We start from the raw sequence: 18,460 nt of genomic DNA, 5'->3' as shown, positions 1-18,460 counted from the left end.
CTGCACCTGTGTTCTTCTGGCCTGGATTTCAGTTGAGCAAATGTGGTCACTCCATTTATCAACCACAAAACAGGAGTCCACAAACTGTGGCCCATTACCAAGTCTTGCTACCATCTGTTTCTGTAAACAGGGTTTTACTGGGGCATTTGTCTGTGGATGGTCAGTGGCTGCCTTTGGAATCCAGTGGCAGCGTTGAATCAGGGAGACACAGGGTGCATTGCCCTCTGCGTCTGAAACAGTCACCGTCCGGCCATCTACGGGGAGGGAGTGCTACCCCTGCCTTGGGAGGGCAGACCCCATAACAATCCCAGACCCTGGGAGCCCAAGTCCTTTCCTCTGGGACAGGTGTGTCTGCGCCAGCCCATTGGTCTCTGGCTGTTCTCTTTGCTTTGGTGATTAGAAGGAAAAATGAAGTTGGGCAAACATTAATACAGGACCCTGCACTGTTATGTTGTTGACCTAATTCTCGATTCCTCTAGGCCTTGTTTTGAAAGCCTGGGACTGCTGCCCTCATGGAGCCCCTGAGCTCAGGGCCTTCCCTCGGCGTCCTCTGTTGCCTCTGTGTGCCCTGAGCCTCACGCCACCCCAGGCCCGGTGGGGTGACTAGGGTCCCAGCTGTCAGGTAGCTGTCCTTGTGCTGGCGTAGTAGGGACAGATACTGGGAGACTGAACCATTGGATTTATAACCTCTCTGCATGCTATGGGACTCCTTGGTTGGCTTGTAATCTAGAATTTTCTTCTTTAAATCATGGTCTCTTACTTGCCCTTACTCAGTACGGGCACAAATCCTGGGAAGCTTCAAAACTTCATGTCTGCCCAGTAAAGGATTGGCGAGGTCTGGATCCTGCGCTCACTACCCGTGGCCTGCATGTAGCATGTAGCGTGTTCTGGAAGAGACCTGGCCCAAAGAAGACCCCTCCTCGCTCTAGACAGTGGCAGCATAACCTTGTACTTGGTTCCCCTAAACAAAGCTTCTCCCAGTGGCTTCAGGTCTTTTCCTGATAGGCTGGCATCACTAGGTTGTCATCTACCACTGGCCACATCCAGATGCTACGTGTTTGGGGTGAATAATTTCGGAAGCAGACAGAACCATTTCCACACAAGGTGCTGTTGGGGCTGAGTTTGTACCATGAGCAGTGACCAGCCTGCAGCGTGGGGGTCTGAGGTCCCCCTGCACAGTATCCCATAGCTGCAGAGGGGAGTGACCACTGTTCCAAGAATTCGTTGGGTTTGAAATTCATTGCCCCCTTTGCCTGCAGCAGCTACATCGGTAGCGTATTTAGGTAGCCTGCGTGACCCTGAGCTTCCTGAGAAGAGACAAGAATAATAATGAAATGAGGAGAATCACTCTTGGGACTCATGCAAAGCAGGTAATCAAATGCCACCCACTCTGCATAAAGCGGCGATTTTAGGGAATTATCTGCACATCTTACAGTGGACAAAAAGACACGATTTTGAGTACTTTTCTGTACATCTACCTACTTGCCAACACACCCAACTAGAATTCTCATCACAGGACATGTTCCTATGTCCAGTACCATTAGGATGCTGGTTATGGGTGCAGGTCAGGCAGAGCCCTTTTACATGCCTGCCACCCTATTTGATGGAAGACAAAATTGCAGCTCACGGAGGTGAACTAACTTGCTGAGGAGGAAAACTTGCTCTGCTGAGGCCTTTCAGAAATCCTCGTCAGCAGATGAGATTAACGAATGGCTCTCTCAGGAAAAATCATCTGGAAGTGACTGGAAGTGGCCATGGCCAGTGACAGAGAAATTCCTACGCAGAGCGAGAACTGCTGGGAAGAACTTTCCTGGCAAACTCAGTCATGGACAGAAGTCCCATTACAAAGGTTGTACATTAAATACATGAAGTGTCTCAATGTAGGTGACCAAGGGCCACCAGCCAGATGCAGAGAGCTGGCCCATGGCCCCTTGCACCTGGGTCAAGGCTGGAGTCCCACATAGAAATTTGGGGAGAAGCTTTGGCACAGTCAGGGGTTCCACAGTGCCCAGCCCCCTAGGAGTCTTTGGTTTTCACACAGCACCCAATAATTGTACGTATTTAATGAGTGTGGTGTGATCATTCAATGCGTGTGTACACATGTAACAAGCAAGTCGGGATAACCAGCATTTCCACCCCCTTAATCATCTATCATTTCTCTGTGTTGGGAACTTTCTAGTTCTCTATAGAACCCGTAATAAATTCCTTGTTGTTGGAAGCTCTGTTGCTCTACTGTGCTGGAGATCACTAGGACTTCTCCTTGTAACTGTTTCTGTGTCTGTTACCTGGCCTCGCTCTAGAACCTGCTCTCCCGGTGACCACTGTGCCACTCACTCTGCTTCCATGGAACCAGCATGTTTCCTCGCGTCCACGTATGAGTGAGAACATGTGGTGTTTGTCTTCTGCACCCCATGCCTACCACTGCGTTTGATAGGACGTCGGTCTCCTATGTGACTGAACAGTATTTCCTCGCCAGGACGAAATACTAATGCAGGAGGAGATTCTACAGGGCCCCTCTCTGCTCTACTGGGGGCGACAGCTGGGAGGGAATTGACTGTCCTCAGCTCCTGAGTGATCGCCAGTCCATGACTTGTGGGCTCCAGGACATTTTCTAGGGAGAACCGCCTGGATATTTCCACTTGGTCACAATTCTTTGTCTTGCCAGATCATGACTATGCAGTAGTCTGCACAGAGTGCATTTTCCTAGGTCGTAGGCTGACATGCAACTGAAATAACAGCTCCCACTTCGATCGAGGACATGAAGCAAGCCTTGTGCCTCCCCCCGCAACCTGTCTCTCAGGGGCCTGCGTGGTGCTCTGAGGAATTAACATTTCCAGGCTTTGTGAGTTGAGTGAAATTGGCCACATTATGGAAATCAGCAGAGGCGACCCAGCACCGTGCTGAGTCCATGGTTGAGGTCAGCGCTGGCTGTGTCCCTCTCCCTGGGACTCCTGCGTTGCACCCAGAGCCTGGGCACAAAAGTGAAGCTTGAGCCACTGCTTCTCTGCCTGCCTGTCTCGGAGGCTGTGCCCTCTCCTATATGGAAATGAGAGGTGGGGGAATTCAAGGTTCAGCCAAATGAGTGGCATTGAGCTAGAGGGGGCGCCATCGAGGGGACCAGCTGATGGTCATCTGAGTCGGGAGGCTCAGAAAGGAGGTGGAAGACGGTTGTGGGAGCAGAGGTGGGAGTTCACCCCAGTACTGGCCTCTCCTACCAGGAGTTTGGCCCGTGTGGGCAGCAGCTGAGCTAGGGATTGGTTTTAAAATAAAGCAGCCCTTTGCATTGAAGGTGCCCACGTCCTCACATGGGGAGGAGGCAGGCACTGGTGCATGTGTCAAGGATCCTGGAATGATGGACTTTTCGTGATGGTACAAATTGTCTGTGTCTTTGCTGTCCTTTGTGGGTGGCCAATGGGACTGAGGAAGTAATCTCCAATTATACATCACTGGTTAGGTGGAGTTCGACTTCCATGGCCACCCAATGGCTTGCAGCCACTGCACTGGACAGAGAGTCCCTGGCTTCCAGGAACAGGGCCAGAGGAAGCTTGGGTGCTGTGAATGTGCTCCTTTCCTCGTGCTGGGCCACGTGGGCCAGTGAGAGTGCCCCAGGCCCCCTCCCCCGACATCACTGCCCCCGAACACTGCCCACAGACACGCCTGTCACGTCGGCAGATGCACCCAGCCCCGCGTGTCCTCCTCAGGCCCCACTGCAGGAGGAGCCGTGATCTCCGACTTACAGGGGAGGAAACCAGGCACAGCGACTAACAGCCCTCACCAGAATCGTCAGAGCCAGAATGTCCACCCAGTCCTATCTTCTAAACCTCAGACACCTGCTGGACAGAGCCTCCGAGAACCGAGAGGACCTCATTTCAAACAGCTTCCAAGGAGCCTGTGCATCTCCTAGGGTTTTCCTTTCCCCGTGAGTGTGTTGGGGATGTGTGGGGTGTGTGTGTCAGGTTTTTGGCAGGTGAGGATTTACATGCACATTTGATTTATCCTGTTTGGAGATCACGTCCCAAGCCATGATATTGGCGTCCTGCTCCTTTGCTGTCTGGTCTAAGTCGCTACAGCTACATCAGAGTCAGTGATTGGGACCGTTTGGGCTTTTATGTTTTCTGTGGGAATGCGGTCTATGGACCAACAGATCCTCACCTCCCTCCTCACCCCCGTGTTTAGCTTTTGGAGATGTACAGACTCAGTATGAGTGGCTGAAATGGGATGGAAATGAGGCTGTAAATCAAGACTGAACAAGGCGTTCTGAAAACGTCGTGGCGTCAGGTCATCTGCTGCTCTGTTAGCTGAGTTTGCCTTTGCCCGGCTGTGCCGATGTCCTAACGGCATCGACGTCGAACACTGCCGGGTGCATTGCAGCAGGGGTGGTGCGAGGACTCACTGGATTGCAGTCTGACGCCATGGGCAGGGCCTGCACCGGGCACCTGGCTCCTGCTGCCTGGCCTCTCGCCTGCCCTCCTGGATTGGAACCCAGCGGTCCTTGCTTGTAGTAAGCAGACACTGTCTAACTCCCCCACAGCAGTCCTCCCGGGAGACACTGTGCCTGCTGTGGGTTCCTGCCGGCTGTCAGCTCCCTAAACCTGGGGCTCCAGGTGCACAGAGAGCAGGGAGCGGATCACACGGGCACGGATCTAACCTCCAGAACACAGGCAGATGGGACTGTAGATATTTCCCAGGGAGATGGGGGAGGGGGAAAGCTTCGCAGTCCCAGTGAGCCCTGAGCTCTGCTGGGACAACCATGGGCACACAGAGTAGCACTGGCTATTTCCAAAAACCCAGCCAGGGGAAGCCCCAGCACTAAGGTTCTAGCTTTAGGTCATTTGTTTTTAAAGTTGCTGCCACAGGCTTTCAACTTCAAAAGATGGTAAAGTCCATTAAGCTCTTATCACCACTACACAGTATTAAGAACTTGGCGTCTCTCTCTTTAGCCCAACAGGGCATGTAGGGTAGCCAGTTGTACACAGACAAGGCTTCTTGGAGTTCCAGGTAAGAAATGAGAGACATACTATCTAGCAGATAAAACCGTGTGCAATCTGTGCATTCCAGTGACTGCACTGTCCATGTGTATTACTGTGTCCAGCCAGCATTGGCTCTTCCCAGTGCCATCAGAAATATGTGTCTTTCTCCCTGATGTGACTTCTCTAAGAGGCAAATAGCTTCCACTTTAGATGAGCTGCTTTGTACGGGTGTGTGCATCGTACATGATCACAATTAAAACCTTTAGTCCTAGAAGATTAAAAGGAAAGGGCCATGCATTCATTCAAAGTATGGGTCTGGTTTGAACTCAAGACAGATAGATGCTAACCAGCAGGTGCATCCCACAGGTGGACTTGCCAGGCCTTGAGCTGTGGCCTGGCCACTGCAGCGCTGGCTTCAGGCTCAGCGCCAGCTGGGGCTCAGGGGTGCACACCGCCCCCGGGGTGAGCACACAGAGCCGCACTGAGAGAGCGAGGAGCAGACCGAGGAGCGGCTGGGGCTCAGGGGTGCACACCGCCCCCGGGGTGAGCACGCAGAGCCGCGCTGAGAGACCGAGGAGCGGCTGGGGCTCAGGGGTGCACACCGCCCCCAGGGTGAACATGCAAAGCCGCGCTGAGAGACAGAGGAGCGTACATACCCTTCCCGGTGGGCCTCTCCTTTTTCCAGCTCCTGAATGACCCCCAAGAGCACTTTGATGGTCTCCTGGCTGGAACTGATCAGGTTCTCCATCACGTGAAGCTGTGCTTTGAGGTCCACCACTTCCGTGTGAGGCACGATTTGTTGGCATTCCTGCCCCGCAGCCGCCGCCATTGGACTGGGCGGGCTGTCCGGCACCCGCTCGCGGCACCTGGGGGACAGGCACTGCGCTGGGGGTGAGCAGGCCGCCGCAGAGTCCACAGGCGCCTGGAGCCCGTTGAGCTGCGTGGCTCTCCTCTGCTCCTCTTCAGCTGGGCACAGGGACCACTGGCTGGCGGCGGCAGAGTCCCACAAGCCCGGCTCGGCCACCCTGGCGCCCGGGGCCGGCACATACGTAGTGGTGACCTCCGTTTTAAGCTCTGCGCTGGGGGCGGGCGGCACAGGTTCTGCTGCAGCCAGAGGCCCCGGGGAGTTCTGGAGTGGAGCTTCAGGAGAGCTGAGCGGGTCGGGGCTGGTGCAGGGCTCCGCGCAGTTGACCGCGGGAGGCCGGTCCAGCTCGTTCATGTGCTCGCTAGAGCGGAAGACCAGGGCTGTGGTCTTGTGAATGCGCCCCGCGCCGCACGGCCGGGCCACCTCCGCCTCGCCCTTGCCAAGGGCCTCCGAGGGGAGCAGCCCATCGTTCTGGCCTGGCGCGGGCTCTGTGGCCGGGATGCCGCGGGGGGCCCCGCGCTTGCGGTCCAGGGGGAAGGTCTGGTAGCACTTGCGGAGGTCGGGCGAGGTCTGCACACCCGTGCTCCTCGTGACGTTGGGGATGGAGCGGCGCGCGGGCACCGTCAGGTACTTGCGGTAGGCAGCCCTGCAGGACGCGGGCCTGGCCTCTCGCCTTTCCACAGGCAGGCCCGAGGGCGGCGGCTGCACATCACGTTGCTCGTTCTGTGCCTCGCAGATGTCCTTGAAGCGCACCTGCAAGGCCTTGTTCCGTTTCTTGACCTGCCGGTTGGGGTCCAGCGCGTACTTCATCTCCAGGGCCAGGCAGGCGGCCGGCTCCACTTCGCTCTCGGGCGGCGGCGTGAGTGTGCATCTGCCGCTGTCCTTGCTGACCATGGTGCCTGCAGGCGGAAAGAGCCACAGAGCGGTTAGCGGGATCCGGACCCCGCTTGCCCGAAGGGTTGTGCACAGCTGAGGGCGGCCCTGCTGCGCAGGAGAAGCGGGCGGGGCCTCCCTGGCGAGAAGGCCAGCGGCTGCGCCCCTGGAGAAGCCTCCGCCTGCACCAGGTGTATTCCATTTTCACGCGCTCGCCCGCCTACCTACACCCGTGAGAAGCTGCTGCCTCCGCCTGCGTATCGCATGTCCACAGGCCACGCGCGCCCAGGCTGCACTCCCTTGCACAGCTCACAGGCAGCTGGCTTCCCACATGCAGCTTCCTCCGGTTGGGTTGGACTATTTTGGGGGGATGACGCGGTTAGTCTACTACTGAGGTCTAGGAGAGATGCTGCTTTTAGAATCCCTGAAGATTCTAGGTCCCTCGCAGGTCACCGTGGAGCGCCCACGTGGGCGGCTGACAGCAGTATGGATGCCTTAGCCATCCTGGCTCCCAGGGAGAACCCCCTCACGGAAACGCGAAAGGAAAAGTCAGTTTGCATCTCATGAGTTAACTCCAGCCACAGATGGAACTTGGGCTTCCCTGCATCTACAGAGCAGAACCCTTTTCTGATTCCATGGAGAGGGGTATTTGAAAATACTAAGGGGAGAAAAAAAAAGAAAATTCATTCTAGAATCCAGCTTTGTGTTTTGATCGCAACCTCTGAAAATGAAAACAGTGGTGGTTGTTTCAGTACGTACATGCTGAAAGGAAACACAATCAAGAGGCTTCATGTTAATCATGCAGATTTATCCTGGCTGAATTATTAAATGCCGCTAAAAAGATGCAGGTGGCCAGCGACTCCTCTGGGGAAGACCGGGCTAAGATGCCTTCACACCATTGGGCAGATTCACAGCTGTTTATTTCACACGGAAGAACTTTCTTCAGGGTTGAACTTACTTAAAGTGGGAAAATTCAGTTTAGTGTTTGTGAATCGGAATCCAGTTTCCTCCCCCTGTGTCAGAACAGCGAGATGGGAGGAAGCAGGCGTGTGCAGGGCCCTGGCAGCCGAAGCCAAGAGTCCAGAGAGGCGGGTCACAGACACGAGTGGCCAGGGTGGCACCAGGACAGGCCCCGCCTTCCTGTCCAGCCCAGCTGTGGAGAGACTGTATGTTCTGTCCTGAAGGACCCCGAGAAGCCGGCCAGCACTTGCAGCAGCACTTGGGAAAAGCCACAGGAAAGTGACACTGGTGGTGTGGTGGCTGTTTAGGGGGTCAGGGGTCCACGAGCCAGTGGCTCTCTAGTCTGTGTATAGAATAACCTCCTTAAAAAAAAAAAAAAAAAAACACCAAAGGCCGGGGCCGCGTTTGCCATTTCAAGGAGGACAGTGGGATTCAGAGAGGTCACAGGTCACATCGCATGCTGCACGTCACACAGCAAGTGGGAAGCATGCGCAGGAGCAAAGTCCTGACCTACGAGTTCCCAGCATGCACGCTGTTTCTGAAAGATCGGGGTGCCCAGCGTCAGAAGCGTGAGCCCTCCTCTGTCCTTAGCCCTGAGTCAGCAAGGCAGGCCGCGCCCATGCTGGGTCTAGGAGGGCAGGAGAGAGAAGACCTCGGTGCCGCTCCCTGGAGCTCACCCTCTGCAGCCTGGGACCTCTGCTTGGTAGTCCTGTGCATCTCAGGCCAGCACGGCATTTGCTGCAGTATTTGCTGGATGGAAGGCTTTGAGGAAAGTCAAGTTCTTCATACGTTATGCCATGAACAACTAACTGCTAATCAGGTTTGAGGACGACAGAAAAATAATCCCACGCAGCATTTGATTTAGAGGAGACCAGGGTTTCTCAACCGCGGCACCACTGGTAATTTTAGGCCGGATAATTCCTTGTCGGAGGCGCACTGGTGTGCAGTGTGGAATGTTGAGCAACTGCAGCCATGGCTGCTACCCACCAGAGAGAGGTGGCATCCCCTGCCCAGCGTGGAGACTACCCACCCATACCAATGTCTCCAGACGCCCTCTGCATTAGTTCTTTCATCCCCAGGTCCCTGAAGCCCTGTTCCATTCTCCCAGGGTGTGCTGAAGAGCATGGCTTGCTGACAAAACCAACGGGAGGGGGTCCTTTGCTGGGGGTATTAGGAGACCTCCATAACTCGAAACTCACCCAGCTGGGCAGGAAGAGACCTGCTCTGATTGGGGGTGGGCGTGGCTTGCCTGCTTAGGCCAGAATAGGTTTCTCTTAGAGAAGCTCTCCTGAACAGGTTAAAAAGGCCTGGTGGGGGGTGGGGGCATGGGGGAGGCGATGGGGACATAGTAAGAAAATTAAATCTTAACCCTCATTCTTATCTCGTACTCATTTCTTTAGCTGCCTTTGTTGTCCAGGTGTGTCAGGATGTATTGTGCCAGCACTCTGTAGAAGACCTTCATACTAGGGAAAATTTGAAAGAGAGAGCATTTTTACAAAAAGCAATTTACTAGTAATTTTTCAGTCTTTTCCCTGCCACTACTGAAAAATGTGTGTCTGAATAAGTTTGTCCTCCAATGCTATTCATCATCACGATTGGCCACGAACTGCACTGAAATAATTTTCTTACATCAGTCTGCTGGTTTGGAAAGATATTTGGAGTCTTGGTCCCAGCCATCCAACTAATAAAACAAATCACAAGAATTAATTGCTGATGGCAAAATCATCATACTAAAAAATTCTGAGCTCCTCTGTGTTTTACAGAGTTGCTAAGTATATAAAGATCATTTCCTTCTTAGTGAAAATGATGGTAGAACTTAAGACTTTTAATCAGTTTAGCTTTTTATTTGTTTAAGTAGTGGCAATGGAGTTGTCTTGATTCCACTGAAGGGGAAGACACCAACGGATGTTTGCAGTTGATTTACTTTGGCTTCCAGTGGGGTTGGGAGTTTTTTTGATAGCTAGATAACATTGTCTAAAGCTCTGAAACGGAATTTTCCTGGACATTCAGAATCACTAAGGTGGTCCTATCTTTCCAGGGTGTTCATTTGCAATGTATTGATCAGGCTCATAGTTAAGAAAATGATTTTGTCATGATAGTAAGTGGGCATTCTGCAGAACAGTGCCCACGAGAGGACTGGAGCCTTCTCACGCCTTCAGCCGAGGTACATACAGAGGTCCCGTGGTCTCTTATCATGAAGCTCGTGGGCTGTGCGCTCCTGTGTCCTCCCGGATGTCAGCTCTCCCCTGCACGCTGCTTGTTCAGCTCTCCCTCCCAAGAGCCTTCCAGAGGAGGCACTAGTGTTATCCTAAACCACTACGCAGCTCAGGCAGACCTGCAGCCTGAAGGGACCCTGACGGGCTTCAGAAAGCAGCAAAAAATGGAAACTCAACTGAGCCATCTCATGGGCCTGTTCTCACCCAGTATCTGGGTGCAGGTCAGTAGGGACCTCCAGGTAGGTCTAGGAGCATGCCTGGCCCTGGAGTGCAGACAGGAGTGAGGGCTGCCTTCAGGTTGCACTGCATACCTGGCATCGACAGCAATGGTCTGTGCTTTGCTGTGTCCCCCAAGACCCATGCACTCTGGCCCCTGGAGCTCCCCATCTCTAAAGCAGGAGTTGTTTATTTTTTCTATGAAAACCGTGTTTTTGGAATTCACTGGACGGTGCTCTGTTGGGATAAAAATGGCTAGTCATGGTTGTGCCTGTCTGGCAGAGGGGGAGCTGTGGGTCCAGGAGCTGTTTGGAATATAAATGTCTTAATTACCCACAAATCAAACTCCATAATCAAAGGCAAGGTGCAAATGCATAAACCTCGTATTCTTAGAGGAGTGAGTTTCATCCTTTCTCTGTGTTGCTTTACATGAACAGCTTATATAAAAACGTTCATTCTAATGCCAGGAGCCAAACACTGAAGCGATTAAATGCCTAATGATAGTGGAATGGCTCAGTAAGTTACAGTGTGCACTCATTCATTGTGGCCGTGTACACGGGCACTGGGGAGAATTTCCAGTGTCCCAGGGAAGCACTTAGGAAGAAACGTCCAGTGAAAGACAGCCGTCCACCCAACGGCATAGGAGGTCATCGCCGCTGTCCTAAGATAGGGCATTGGGGCAGATTTCTGTGTCCTGTGTTTTCCAATTTGGGGGCCTGAGTGGTGGAGAGGGACAGGAAATGTTGCTACATGGTTTTGCCAATTAAAAAAATCCTGGAGCAGGAGCAGCCCCTGCTGTGAGCAGGTTTCTGGAAAGTAGAAACCCTTGCATCAGAGCAAGAGAACCTCAGGAATGATGTGCTCTGGGTACAGTAGACTCCCAAAGGTCATCTCTTACTGTTTTGAGGAAGCCATGAATAAGGAGCGAAGTGAGTTTCAAAATAATGATGGTCTGTATGTGTGTGTAGACGCATGGCTAGATGTATGCCGCTGCATGTGGACGTCGCTCATAGATGCATACAGACGGGAAGAGAGAGAGTGGGTAGCAGCTGATAAGTCACTGGTAGGAAGGGTGCTGGCATCCATTTTAATTACAGATAGGTTGGACTTGACCTGTTATGTACATTTACAGGTCTACTTCAAAAAGTTCATGGGAAATGGATTAAAAGACAAATTTATTTTGGTGCAAAAAAATTAAATACGTGCATATAGGGAGTGTTTAAAGGTCCATGAAAATGCATGTTATGAAAAACTGTGAGGATTTCAAAAAAAAATTTGCACCAAAATAAACATACTTTTCTTTTTTTTTAGATTTTTTATTTATTTATTTGACAGATAGAGTTAGAGTGAGAGAGAGAGAGAGAGAAAGGTCTTCCTTCCATTGGTTCACCCCCCAAATGGCTACTACGGCTGGCAACACGCCGATCCAAAGCCAGGAGCCAGGCGCTTCCTCCTGGTCTCCCATGTGGGTACAGGGCCCAAGCACCTGGGGCATCCTCCACTGCCCTCTCAGGCCACAGCAGAGAGCTGGACTGGAAGAAGAGCAACCGGGACTAGAACCCAGTGCCCATATGGGATGCCAGCGCCGCAGGCGGAGGATTAGCCAAGTGAGCCACGGCGCCGGGCCCTTAAATTCCATTTTCCACCAGCTTTTCTGGGTGACCTCGGAATCTGCACAACACTTGATGGGTTTCATGAGCCGACATGTGAGGCTTTGCCCATTGCCAAAGCGTCAGTGCTGGCTGAGAGGGTCCCTGGTCAGCTGTGCCATGTGCCATCAGGCAGTCAGCTGCCAGGCAGGGCTGGCCAAGTCCCACACCCCCAGTGTGCACCCATCACTGGGTAGAGCCAAAAAGCCAAGCAAGCAATCTGATGAGTGTCGAAAAAGAATTACTGGCCTTTCTGGTGTGGCTTTCTCACTGTTGGGACACCTTGGAGGCAGAGATGCTGGCTGGCATTCAAGATTAATTGGGTCAGCATTTTATTCCCTACGCCCGGGAGTGCCTGAGCATCCGCCTATGTGGAGTAGGGGCGCCGCGGCCACTGGCAGCCCTTGCGGCAAACGCCCAGCCCCCGTCGGAAAGGGCAGCGTCGCAGAATCCCCCTCACTAAGTGAGTTCACTCCTGTCCTGAAACAGTTAACTTAGAGGCCGGTTTCATAGGCACCGACTGATTCTTCAGAAATGCAAGTCCTTCTCTCCTTGGGGCAAAGCTAACTGCTGTAGATTCTGGGCTACGCCTTAGATCCATTATCCAGTTTAATTCCCTATAATATACCAAAACGATATTTTCCCAGACATTTGTTCTCTTCAGAGGCCATTCATTAAGGGGACTGAAAGGGGTACCTAAACGAAGTCAGTGTCGCTTCTGTGATGGAGAGGGAGCTGCCGCCGAGGAAACCCGGGAGTCCTGCCTGTCCCTTGGTCTGGGGACCGTGGCAGCCAGACCCTGGTCCTTGCCAGCCGATGCCCGGTCAGCCTCAAATCCAGAATAGGCGCACTCAGTGAGCGAAAGTGCGGGTTTGGAAGCAGAAGCAAAACCGTCTTGGGTGCCGCCCCAGCTCCTCCTATGATTTCAGAGAATGCATTTACCCACTGAAAACCTGATCTATGGTCAGTTCCTCCAGCCACATCATGTAAACCCTGCGGTCACGCAGGCTCCTGCTGGCCTGATGCTAAAGAGTGAGGACAAAGCGGGTGAACGAGCATTTACCATGGGGAGGATGCTTTGGGTTTGGGGCTGGGGTTTCTGAAGAACCAGAAAACAGTTCTAAAAGCACTGTCCATTCCCCATCCTTTCTATGTCGCCATTTGGTTCATTCTTTGATTTTGAGCTTGTACTGATATTAACCTTTGCGCAGTCTCTGTCCAAACAGAATCTAAATTAGTAGAAATGAATTAGCAAATTTTATGATGTTGGTGAAAACCAAGTGGAAAAAACGTCTCCTCCAAATCGGCCACGACAACGTGAACACTAAACTCTGCTAACCAGTAGTAGCCACAGAGAGTCAGGGACTCTGGTTGCAACAACTCACACACATTGTCCACAAGCAGCAGTTAAGGAGGGAAACAGTTCTGAGCTCCTGAGTACTGTGAGGTGGTCATAGCAGGTGTCCTGCTTCCTCTGTTCTTGGACGGCTAATGCTGTCGTTTGGGGTCCACCAGAGACTGGAGTTGGTAGGAGTTGGAGGGACATAGCCGAGGTGGCCTCTCTGGGACTTCAGGGGAATGAGCCCATGCAAACCCATGGATACAAAACTGGAGTGGACTTGGGCAACACTGTGCCTCATTGCTTCACTCTGCCAAACCCACATTTTCTTTTTACTAAATGGCATGTTTTGATTCATGATATATCTGAAAATCAAATTAGGACATTGATTCACCCCCACGCCCCCAAAATAATTTACGTCAAAGATTATGTTTCCCCTGCTGCTTCCCAGTGTTATCTAAGGATTCCATATCAGAACACCCAGGGCAGAATCTCTGATCACAGGTAACCATTCAATAGAGTTGAGTCATTTAGAGTTGAAGACGCAATGTGTCTTTTTGGCTAGGCCGTGGGAGTGGATTCCCCATGCATTTTTCATCATAGTGCATCTCTGGTTCGACCAGACCCCACCTAGACTTCACATGGTCCTGGGTTCACAGCATACGCAGTGAGCCCTCCTTGGAATCAACTCTCGCGTATGTCTATGAGCTGACAACAAGAGACAGAGAAAGAAAGTATTCTGTGCTTGGAGTCGGTGTCCACAGTCCTAACAAAGGCTGGGGAGAGATCGTGTTCATGACCTTCCTGGCCCTCGTGTGCATTTTGCTGGCCTTGTCTAGCGTGGAGAGGCTGCCTCAGTTTGAAGTCTCGCTTCTTTGTCCTGACTACGGGGTAGAAGTGCTGCAGAGCCTGTGTAACCTGAGTGACTGCAAGACCCCTGTGTATGACCTGGAGGATGCTTATCCTCCTCCCATGGAGGCTGCTGGGCAATGCGGGGACCTCAAGGCTGGGTCCTCACCTACAGAAAGATGTGGACAGTTCAGACAGAACTCGGAGCAAATCTCGGCATCCGGAAGCCCAGGGATGCTCTGAGATGGCTGTCGGTCCTTCACTGCACGTGCGGGAGGGTGAAGTCTTAGTCCTCAGAACACAAGACGTCACGCTGTCCGTATGTTGTCGTGGACTTTACAGGGTGACTCCACTTAGCTGTCACACGTCATCCCCCAAATACAGTCCACCAATCAAAAGTCGGGGTGTGAGTTCCTATTCTTCGGGTCAGTTCTTTCATTCCGTCCTTGACCTGCATCCACAGTGAGCTTCTGTCTTCTCTGTGCAGTGTAGGCGGCATGAAGTTGCATCTCCCTCACAGAGCTTCCTCCCCACGTCCCCACGCCTGTCTCCTCGTGCATGATCCCTGCAAGCCTGCAGAAGGCCGTTGGACACAGGTGCTGGCCTGGGAGCCAGGGATAGGCTGTGCTCAACCCCGGAGCTCGGCTCCTGTGCTCGCCATGGCTGAGCCCGGGGCAGGAGGCGGCCCATGGTAAAGGCAGCACTGAATCTGGTCTGCAGGGGGTCACGAGAGCCATCCGCCTTGGACTGTGTAGTCCTTCCATGATTGTGTTTTGTGGGTGACGCTGGTGCTTAGCCTGCTTCATCCCTACTGTAATCCCCCATGTCCACTCCTCATCATGCCCCATCGATTTCCGTTTTTCTTTCCCGTTGCTTCTCCTATTGATTTCTCTTCCTTTCCACTTGCACGCTGCCCCCTTGATCTTGGCCTTCTTGCCTCTCCTGCCCCCAGCCCCCATCCTGCAGGTGCAGCTCAGGACACACATCTCCTCTCTTCAGATATCTCGGCGAGGCTCGGCGAGGCTCAGTGACACTTTGTGAAACGTGTCCTGTTTTTTTAAGGTCTTCATAATTTTCCTACTCTGATTCTCTCTCCAGAGTTCTCATAGCTACGAAACCCTCATCTTCTGGACTTGAGTGGTTGCCAGCCATGTTTCTAGAATACTCCATGGTCGATCCCTACATTGTGTCTCCGTTCCCACTCTCTAGGTCTGTCCTCTGCCTGCATACACTGGCGTTGACGATGGCCAAATCTGGCCGTGCCCTCTCTAGCTTCTCCAGGTCTCGCAGGCCACCTTCGTGTGCATAGTGCTCAGTGGCTGCACCCCAGGTGGTGGCCCAGGAGGCCACCCCAGGCTCACCCCCAGCTGCTGGGCACACAGAAGACACTTAGGACAGTCCTGGGCTATGTGCTGTCCATCAGGCAAGAAAGACACACACTGGTGGATGACACTGGCCCACTGTGCTTGGGACCCCGAGAAGGTGGAAGTAGACAGGGCTGGGAGTGCTCCATGGCTACCGTGCAGCCTTCACCTGGGAGACCTGAGAGAGCAGGCCCAAAGGGTGCCTCTTTAACACAAATACAAGTGTTGTTTTTTAATTTAAAAAAAGCTTCAATTTATTTGAAAGGCAGAGTGAGATCCAGGGCTTGGCCAGGAAGTCAGTCCCCTCTTCAAGGTGGGCGGCAGGGACCCCGCTGTGTGAGCCAGCTGCACCTGCTGCCACCCAGGACGCACAGCAGCCGGGAGCTGGGATCAGGACAGAGCCAGGACCTCGTCCCAGGCACTCCAGTGTGGGATGCAGGTGTTCCAAGCGATCGTCCCGCAAACATGAGTGTTCTGTGGACTCCGTCTCCTGAGCACCCTCCTCTCCTGCACCTACTCGTCCTCAGTACGTGTTGACAGGGTACGGGCTTGATGCGGGGCCACTCAGGTTCCCTGTAGATGAGGCCTTGCCCACAACAGGATCCCGAAGGCCGAGCGTGAGTGGCCTCTGTTAGGGATGTTAGGATTCTCTGTCGCTGTCTGCACTCTCAGGTTGGGTAGGCCGTGGCTATTTGCTGAAGCCTGGGTGGGGATTGCGTGAGTGGGGAGTTTCTAGAAGGGATGGCTTCATTGGTCGATGTAAAACCACTCGCAGAGACTTCCTCTGAGCGTTGCATGTCTATCCTGAGTTCTTTCTGCTGCTCAGGTTTTTGGTGTGCTCACAGAAGAGAAGGCGATGGCACACACACTCTCAGAAACCAGAAGATGGAGGAGAAAGGGTGCGTGGTTTGTGTTGAATCCTGAAGCACTGCAGGGCTCTCCCCACGTATTTCCTGCACAAAATGTGTCTCGCTAAGAATTACCAGTGGGTTTGTTCTTATTACCCAGCTTTCTTCTTGGGAGTAGCGAGGGGTAATGGCAAACTAAGAATTTAATTCAGAAATCTCAATAGCTTTGGAATAACAAAAACATTTCAGAGAATGGCATTTTTCTTAATGTCAGCCTTCAAATCTGCTACCAAGGACAGATCCTGACCGTCAGGGGAACAGGCGAGGGGACACAGAGTGTACCCTGGGCCTGGTTAATTAACTGGGGCGGAATACGGTAGAACTATGCGGTAGAACTATGCTCAGTAAGGAAACCCAGTACCGAGAGACATCATTCCACGGCGCTAGTGAGCATTAAGATGAGCACAGAGGGGAAGGAGGGGGAATTGGGGAAATACAAAGAGAAACTGAGACACGTCTAAAGAAACACGCAGACGGACAGATGGACATGCACACAACATAGAGATACTCAAATGGGCAGGTGAATGTGCAAACACACCAGAGAAACCCAGGTGGGCAGGACAGACATACACTGAGAACCTGGGTGGAGAGAAGGACCACACATTGAGAGAAATACTCGTGGACAGATGGATACACGCATGGACAGACACGGATGGACAGTCACAGGAGGACATGCACACACAGGTGTGGAAACCTGTGTCAACAGGCCATACACATGTAGAGGCAAACAGATGCACATACATAGAGAAGCCCAGATGCATGTCAGACAGGCACACAGAGGGCATGGAGGGGTAAAGCTCAGAGGGTGAACTGGTGGGCGCTGGGTGCTACGCTGCCCAGTTGAGGCCGTTGTGACGGCCTTGAGCCCAGCTCGTGGTTTCTCAGGAGCTCCTGAGGGTCAGGTGCAGCAGCTCCCTCCTCCTGCCCAGAATGGACCAGGCCTGGGTGGGCACGTGCAGCAGGAGTCCCCCAACTCAGGTTCTCTGCACCACCCGCCATGGCTGGGCCTGGGCCGTGGTTCAGGTCTACGTTCCTGTGTTTGCCTCCATCTTTTAGTCTCTCTGGCACCTCTTTCCTCCAGAACACTTGCCTGTTAACTTCACCGTGAGGTGGGACGGGGAAGGAGAGCGTTGGATAAGAAGGGGTTCATGATCGCAGTCAGTGCCATCGTAAGCAGTGCAGATGATCTACGAACTCCTTCTCTGCAGGCCTAGAACCCTGGAGAGACTTTCTAAAGGAAGTTGTTGAGTCTCTCCGGAACCTCAGATGGCCGTGTGGTCCTGTGGGTTTGGAGGAGCGCATGCGTGGGTGCTGAAGAAGTGGACCCTTTTACAGTTTTTGTCCTGGGTGTTTTTGTAGGTTAAGGAGCGTAGAGTTCAGGGTGGGTGGTGGAGGAGGAGCTGGGCATCTCCCCGAAGGGCTGCATCTGCCGGCTCCTCTCCAGATGCCACATTTGTGGGCCAGAAAGTCGACCCATGAAGAAATGAGAGGAAGGACCCAGGAGAAAAAGATTGGTCCACACCCCAGTGTAGGTGACTCAAGAGTTTTTGGGGGATGGAGACGGGATAGAGTCCTGGTAAGAAGCAGCCACTGGCCTGCATACTTTGCTGTATTTGTCTTTATCACCTCTCCATCTTGTCTGTGTCCTGCTGTATCTCCAGAACACAGAGCAACATGTGGCACACACAGGGAGCCTGGAGGTATTTACCGAAAGGAGGGTGCCTGCATGCGTGTCCAGGGGAGCAGGGAGTGCAGGCCTCTTCCATGTCTCCTAGGGTGACACAGGGCCCAGCCAGGAGTAGGGACTCCCCAGCAGAGCCCTGGCGGAGGACAGCAGCCTGTGATGCTGTGGGTGGCCCGGCATGGCCTGTGCATTGGCAGTCAAGGTGGAACCACAGCTGGGAGAGGGAGGAACTGGGAACCAGTTGTTGCCACAATTTAACTGCAGCTCTTGGCGTGGGCGTTTGGCACAGAGATGAAGTTGCCGCTTGGGACACCTGCATCGTGCCTGGGTTTGAGTGCCACCTCCACCTCTGATCCCAGCTCCTGCTAATGTGGCCCCTGGCTGGCAGCAGGTCATGGCTGGAGCACTTGGGTCTCTTCCACCCACATAGGAGACCTGGATTGAGTTCCAGATGCCTGGCTTCAGCCTGGCCCAGCCCAGCTGTTCTGTGCATTTTGGGAGTGAAATCAGTGAATGGGAAATGATTCTATGTGTCCTCCCCCCACCCCCCATGTCATTCTCTCAAGG

The 18,460-nt window shown here is 53.1% G+C and overlaps 2 protein-coding genes across 2 annotated transcripts in view; one reads left to right on the top strand and one right to left on the bottom strand.

Moving 5' to 3' along the window:
* Window positions 1–18,460, top strand: part of DOCK1 (dedicator of cytokinesis 1) — a 491,536-nt gene that overhangs the window by 239,081 nt on the left and 233,995 nt on the right. The gene's annotated exons all lie outside the window — the stretch shown is intronic.
* INSYN2A (inhibitory synaptic factor 2A) overlaps window positions 1–18,460 on the bottom strand; it is a 55,776-nt gene that overhangs the window by 29,629 nt on the left and 7,687 nt on the right. The window contains exon 2 of the mRNA XM_062214264.1: window positions 5,627–6,734. Coding sequence (XP_062070248.1) covers window positions 5,627–6,729 — 1,103 coding nt within the window. The 5' untranslated portion in view covers window positions 6,730–6,734. The remainder of the gene's footprint in view (window positions 1–5,626; window positions 6,735–18,460) is intronic.

Source organism: Lepus europaeus, chromosome 17 (assembly GCF_033115175.1).
Source record: "Lepus europaeus isolate LE1 chromosome 17, mLepTim1.pri, whole genome shotgun sequence".
NCBI classification, from domain to species: domain Eukaryota; kingdom Metazoa; phylum Chordata; class Mammalia; order Lagomorpha; family Leporidae; genus Lepus; species Lepus europaeus.
Note: the sequence above shows the minus strand (reverse complement) of the source record. Positions and strands in the feature narration are given on the sequence as shown.